The 6,738-nt window shown below is 46.2% G+C and overlaps 1 protein-coding gene across 1 annotated transcript; it reads left to right on the top strand.

Annotated features, from left to right (window-relative positions):
- Window positions 1-1,017: 1,017 nt before the first annotated feature.
- foxj1b (forkhead box J1b) lies at window positions 1,018-5,346 on the top strand. Its single transcript, XM_040177387.2, has 3 exons — window positions 1,018-1,442; window positions 1,589-2,248; window positions 2,956-5,346. Exons 2-3 carry the CDS (start codon window positions 1,661-1,663, stop codon window positions 3,838-3,840), a joined length of 1,473 nt encoding a protein of 490 aa, XP_040033321.2. The 5' UTR covers window positions 1,018-1,442; window positions 1,589-1,660; the 3' UTR covers window positions 3,841-5,346.
- Window positions 5,347-6,738: the final 1,392 nt, after the last annotated feature.

Genomic DNA, 6,738 nt, shown 5'->3' with positions numbered 1-6,738 from the left:
TTGGAGAACAAAATAAATTACAATAAAATACTGAAACGTCTCAAGGATTATTTCATGCGTCAAAACGAACTTAACACCAACCAAGGTGACCTCACATTTGATAGGCAAAAGGGTCGCTATAACATCAATTATTTCACCAGTAGATCATCAGCACCGTATTTATGGTTTGGAACGGGACTCTGGTGAAGGTGCAATGCAGAATTGAGCCGCTGGGCGGCGGCGTGTCCTCATAATTCACATTGCGTCTTTCCAATCAGTCACACACGCAGCATCGGCCGGTACCGGCCTACAATCTGTTTACCATTTGTAGAACCTGACACTGACATTTAGTGGATGGTTTTTTATTGTGTATTACTCATCTCAAATGTAATTATGTTGCATTTGTTTGCGACAAGACCAACTCATACGATCAGAGGTATTCGTTCGATTAACTATCTTCAAAAGAAAACAGAAAAACATCCGATGATCGACGTGGCTCTTAAAGTACCTGCTTTGAGCAGCCGTGCTCGGTGGCTCCGCTCACTGGCAGTTCATTTCCCAAGGAATATCAGAAACAGTGAGTATTCTATAGCCTGTATGTGACATGCCTGATTGTGTTTTTGTTTTGTGATTTTGATTTATCGTAATGTATATGGTTGTATCCTATCTTCGCTCTGCTCTTTTTAGATTATTCGTTCGATATTATTGCAAGATATCCCTTATCTGACAGATCCCTCGTTAAATACTCCAACCGAAAATGTCTATTATGTGCCACAACTTGCTTAAAGTTGAATCTCTAAGCTGCACTAAAACATCTGGGTTTCAACGGATGCATTTGACCAGGAGATTATCGTTAAACGGAACACAACTGGTATTCAATCGCTCTTTTCACGTCTGCAAATAAACAACGATCAGCCTCGGAGTAAGTGCAGATCACTTAAAGGGGGCAGTTTGCTTTGCAGGTGCAAAAGAGCGCTCCAGGCGGGACCTGTGGCGCGCCTTTTCCAGCGCCGCCATGGGGGGCGGGAGAGGGTTGGGGGGGGGGGGGTGAGAGAGAGAGAGAGAGCGAGCGAGAGAGAGTAAAACAACCTAGAGAAGACACGATAGGCATCCAATCAGAAATCGCCGGTGGCGATTAAAGGGATGGTGCGCAGTCTCTCGGGCTTTATGAGCGACTCTTTTCACAACCTCCTCCGCACATCCTCACTTGTTGACCTCCCGCCGGACGCTCTGGCGGAGCTGCGCGTTTTGGACTCGCAGTCGGGTTCGTTTAGCTCGACGGGGATCTGTCCTCTTCCTCCTCTTTCCCCCACACCAGCTGCTGCTGCTGGATGCTACTCCCCCCACGCCGCACTTGTTGCGTAAAAACTGGATGCGCCACTGAGTCCTGAGAGAGGAGAGGCAGGGGCGGACTGCAACAGGTGCACGCGGACAACCCCCCCCCCTTGAAGGCTGCACAGTCGGTAAGCAGATTACGCATCATTGGGCAATTTAATATGCTGTTCATTTACATGTATTTTGACTACAGATACTTCCATCTTTGATGATTTATTAGAGTGTGATTTATATAGGTTCTCTTTTCTTTTTTTCCCATTTCAATAACTTCAAGATAAATAACTTTAAATGCCGATTTGACGATCCTGCGGCCATCTTCAACGCTCATTACGCGCACAGACCCACGATGCCGGTTCTCACGAGCCCCGACATTGCGAACAAGTTTAAGGAGAAATGGCTCGCGGTGTACCCGGAGGATCCGGTCAGCGGGTCCGACTGCGCGCCCCTGGACGACAGCCTCACCAGCCTCCACTGGCTCCAGAACTTCTCCATCCTCAACGCGGACCCGGAGCGGCCCAACGGATCCGGACCCGGCTGCACCTCCTCCCAGCACGGCCAGTTTCTGAAGCGGCTCGGCTTTCCCGGAGGGGGATCCGACTCCCCGTCCAGCCCGCCGGCCGGGGACACCGCCGCCACCGGGATGCCTCTGTACCTCGGGAGCCCCGTCACCTCCGGCAGCGACTGCACCGCGGCACCGCGTTTTACCGATTACGCACATCCAGGGAACACCTACCCGCAGATCCACATCCAGGCGTGCCCGCCCGTGGAGGTCGATTACAAAACCAACCCGAAGGTCAAACCGCCCTATTCCTACGCCTCGCTCATCTGCATGGCCATGCAGGCCAGCAAACAGCCCAAAGTGACTCTGTCCACCATCTACAACTGGATAACGGAGAATTTCTGCTACTACAAACACGCCGAGCCCAGCTGGCAGGTAACCGAGACCCGCAAAGTCCCCTTTCTATTATTGATGAGTCAGATAAATGGCCAGGCAGGGAGAGAAGGTTGAGCAATTGATCCCAGTGTCACCATCAGACACCACATGTTATCCTACAGGGCACCAGACAAGGCCTTTCTTTTATCAATGTGGAGAAACCAGAAAACAGGTGCATTTTATTCCTCCAGTATGCTTTTTTTTTTTTTTTTACAAACTATTACACAAAGTCTAATTTCCACCTTTGATGATTTAAATGACAAGCGTGTCTTCAAGAGTCTCAGAAATTTCCATCTTCCATGAGAGTACTCATATGGGTTTTTGTCTGAGGGGAATGGTGATGGGTGGAGAAAGCACTCTAAATGTGTGTGTGTGTGTGTGTGTGTGTGTGTGTGCGCGCGCGCGCGCGCGCGTGTGTGTGAGTGTGTGTGTCTGTGTGCGCGTGTGTTAATGAGGGCTCCTGAGAGAGATGGAAGCAAAGCACAGCTGATCATGTTTGAAATTCACAGAGCTGCCTGTTACTAGAAAGCCTCATTAGGTACATTTGCTTTCCTATACAAACAACAACAATACCCCCCCCCCCCCCCTCCCTTCTCATGTCCCTTAAAAAGACAGTCTGACAAATTGTGTTTTTGCATCACTAACCCATATTTTCAAGGCAATGAGATCATGTTACATATACTTTTTTGTTGTTGTATTCCTCACAGAACTCGATTCGTCACAACCTGTCCCTCAACAAGTGTTTCAAGAAGGTCCCCAGACAGAAAGACGAGCCGGGGAAGGGGGGCTTCTGGCAGATCGATCCACAGTATGCAGACATGTTCGTCGATGGCATTTTCAAACGCAGAAGGATTTCTGCCAACAACTACAATGGCACCAGCAGACCAAGCAAACTGGTGCTGGGTTATCACGGCACACAGAATGGCTGCCCTTACCAGGGGGTTGGCGGCAAACGGAAGCACCCGCCCGCCAAGAACGACGGCAAGGCGATGAGGACCACCGAGTCGCCTCTCTTAGCGACGGAGGCCCACAAAGCCGACATCCTGAGGGGGGACTTTGACCTGGCGTCCGTGTTCGACGACGTCCTCAGCGGCAACTGTAGCACCTTCGAGGATTTGGACATCAACACGGCGCTGAGCTCCCTGGGCTGCGAATTGGAGGTCTCCATGCAGGGGAGGCAGCATTCGGCCGGGCCGGGGCGGTGGTGCGGCGGCCCGGAGGTCGCGGGTCACAGCCAGCACCTCAACCCCCTCCAATCCTACGGTTACATGGAGCTGAGCGTCGCCTCCGCAGATGGCAGCGCTAACATGGGAGAGCTCCACGTGCTGCAGCAGCATCCGCTGCAGCTGCAGCAGCAGCAGCAGCAGCTGGACCAGGATCAGCTGCTCCAAAGTCACCACCACCACCTGCAGCAGTTCGACGAGCCCTCCGCCCTGTTCCCGGAGCAGCCCGGGGAGGCGGTGCTGCAGCCCTGGGAGGAGATCAAAGAGGAGGAGCAGGCGATTCCTCTGACGCTGGATCAGGGCTTCGGCCTGTGCGAGGGCTTCTTCTCAGAGATGCAGCCATGGGAGCGAGTGGAGGCCTATCTGTGACCTTTGACCCAAAACCTCATTGACTCCTAATTATCTTCCCCCGACGATCTGAACATGTCTGATTCCTGGTCCAACATTACCACCGAAAGGATAACAATGGTTAGAACTACAGCCCAGCTACTCGCGCATTCCCTCCAGCCATCCAGCGCGTCTGTAACTTATTTTTTGTAACATTTACTTTTCATACAATACAAACTTGAACTATCCAACAGTTATCAAAAGAGTCCTTCAAGACATCAATCTGGGATGAAAAAGCTTCCAGACACAGAGTCACCTGTCCAGTGTGTGCAGTGATGGATAGCAGCGCGTAACATGACAACATCTCCTTATGACCGTACAGCAGAGGAACCTTTACGAAGTGGACGGGATTATCGCACTCTGTAGAACAAAAGGCGGCAAACGTTTCCTTGAGAAGGAAGAACGAGGAGAAGACTGCGTGCAGAAGTAGGACTTTGTGGAACTGTAACGGCTCAAATGTCAGGCAGCTGATAAAAAGGTGACGCGTTCAAGCGAGTGCTTCTGATTCTGACCGAGGCAACGTGAAGATAACCCAACCAGCCTCCCTCAAAGCCCTCCTCCCGAACCAGCACGTCACTACAGGTCTGAGACGACGTGCTGGATTCTATTTTGCTACATTAGCATTCTTTTTTTAATTTTTATTAACATTGCAGCAAACTCCGCCACTCATCACGTTATGGGAGCAGGATATTGAAGACGTTGAATTCGTAGTCCCGAGATTAGAAATCAGTCACCTATGACTTTCTTATGTAATCGATTTAATATATATTTACTAAAGTATATAGCATGAAGCTGGGCAGGAATATTTGCCATTTGTCTACGTGAGAGGAGCAGAGGGGAAAACTCACCGCCTTCTCGACAGTCATGAAAACATTATGCACTTTGATAGGCAGCGGTTTTAGGAAAGCTAGACAGCAATTATTTCAGCGAATAGGTTTGGTTTGATTTTTTACCATATTAAAATGCTGTTTTCAAAACCATGGTTTACTGACCATTACGAACGTGATACATATGCTGTAATTTTCCGTATCAGTTTGTTTTTGAACATGCTTAACACTTAACACTGCAATAAGTCAACTGGGCAAGTTTGTCTTTTGCTTAAATATAATGTTTTCTTCTCAATTATGTACAAACTGGGCATTTGTTAATTATATTTCGCCAAATTTGATGAGAAGGAATATGCAGTTCATTGGTGTCTCTGTATTGATGAATAGGGTTCTGTTTTCTGTCACTGGGTGATGGATCTGTCCTTTTTCATTTGTATTTCGAAATGTGTTTGAGAATATATATTCACTTGGTTTCTTTGAGGGGACAAACTATGAGCAGATAAAGGCCAGATTTTCTTATTCTATCATATTGATCAAGTTTGATACAAGCTCTTTAATCTCACCATGTTATTTTCATTTGTACTTTTTTAAACTGTTTAAAAATGCAATCATGCCTTGATGCAATAAATGGTGTCAATTAAAGAAAGAACAATAACAAAAACGTATATTGTTTTCTTGACATTGTGACTTGGGAAATTAAAACACGGTGGAGTGCAGTACAAAGCGTTCTATCTGTGTGTGTGTGTGTGTGTGTGTGTGAGTGCAAACAAGTGATAAACAGACTTTCAGAGTCAGGACTCACTTAGTATTTGAAACACACAGCAGGTAGAAATTGTACTACAATGTAATGCAATCTGATACATTAGACAGCAAATTGTACCTTAATTATGAGCTTTGTTTAAAATGTTTTTAGAGTGTGAAACACCAAAGACACAAACTCAGGTTGATGAGGTCTGAGTGGCTTTTGTGAAGCGGTAACATATGAGTGGGTAAAGGTTGAAAATGATTTACATTTAAGCCATAATTAAGGAAATGTATAGCAGCAAATATGTAGCTTATGTAAAGAAACATATTTGGTCTTACACAGCAAAAAGTGCACAGTGCTGCTTTGAGCTAAATGCCAACATCGATGCTGGTATCCGGTTGTCTTGCATGTTAGTACACTACATGAAACTAAAGATTTCTGTAGAAAAATCTAAATATGTGCAGTATGCAACAGTCAGTATGAGAATACAAAAATGACACCTGACTAAGAATCTAAAGTCACGCTTGCAGCTTTGAGAGGCTGTTTGGTCTGTTAGCATACTAACACACCTCTAATTTGACTCAGAGCCCCTATAGTCAGTCAGGATCTACATGGTGTGTGAGGTTAAACTCTGCCAAAACGAACAAACTGCCTCGTGTTTAAAAATCCAAAAGGATTTAAACAGAAGCAAGTACAGTTACAATGTGAAATACGCTAAGAATAGTTTAATATTTGGGACAATAGAGAATCTCCTTCCTATAGTCTATATGACCAAAAAGTATGGATACAGGTAATTCTGTCTTTGCTCCACCGGGCTACGTCTTTTTGCGTTACGCAGGGGTGTGTCGATTATTTTACAGCCCCGTGCGATTGGCTGCACGGCCGTCAGTAGCTCCGCCCAGTTTGGTCACATGTGCCGTTCGGCCACACCTTCCTCTCTGGCTTTAAATAAACATATTATGGTATGCAATATGTCACTATTATCATCTAATATCTAACACACCCTAATCATGACGTGTCCTTCATCCTCATATTTCATAGCTTCATACACATAACATTTAACTCATTTTAGTCCAAAACATTTGCCACTCAACTGTACAGGTAAGACATCCTTTAATACCGAACTCGGGCCTTATACTGAAAAACCCTCTATGGGGATAAAATAAGAAAAAACGTTGAAGAAGAACTAGACAAAAAACCCTCTCAGGATGAACATTATGGATGTCGTGTACAGTTTTAAATTACTTACAAGATAAACAAAATGTTTAATTCATAATACAAAAATTGTGCTTCTATCTAATAAAACAC

The sequence above is a fragment of the Gasterosteus aculeatus genome, chromosome 5 (genome assembly GCF_964276395.1).
Source record: "Gasterosteus aculeatus chromosome 5, fGasAcu3.hap1.1, whole genome shotgun sequence".
In the NCBI taxonomy this organism is placed as follows: domain Eukaryota; kingdom Metazoa; phylum Chordata; class Actinopteri; order Perciformes; family Gasterosteidae; genus Gasterosteus; species Gasterosteus aculeatus.
The sequence above is the reverse complement of the archived record's forward strand: the minus strand, read 5'-3'. Positions and strand labels throughout refer to the sequence as shown.

Bases quoted from the DNA above. Each gene is read 5' to 3' on its own strand.
- foxj1b (XM_040177387.2), top strand. From the start codon at position 1,661: ATGCCGGTTCTCACGAGCCCCGACATTGCGAACAAGTTTAAGGAGAAA. The intron at 2,249-2,955 runs GTAACCGAGACC...TATTCCTCACAG, and splicing joins ACGCCGAGCCCAGCTGGCAG to AACTCGATTCGTCACAACCT.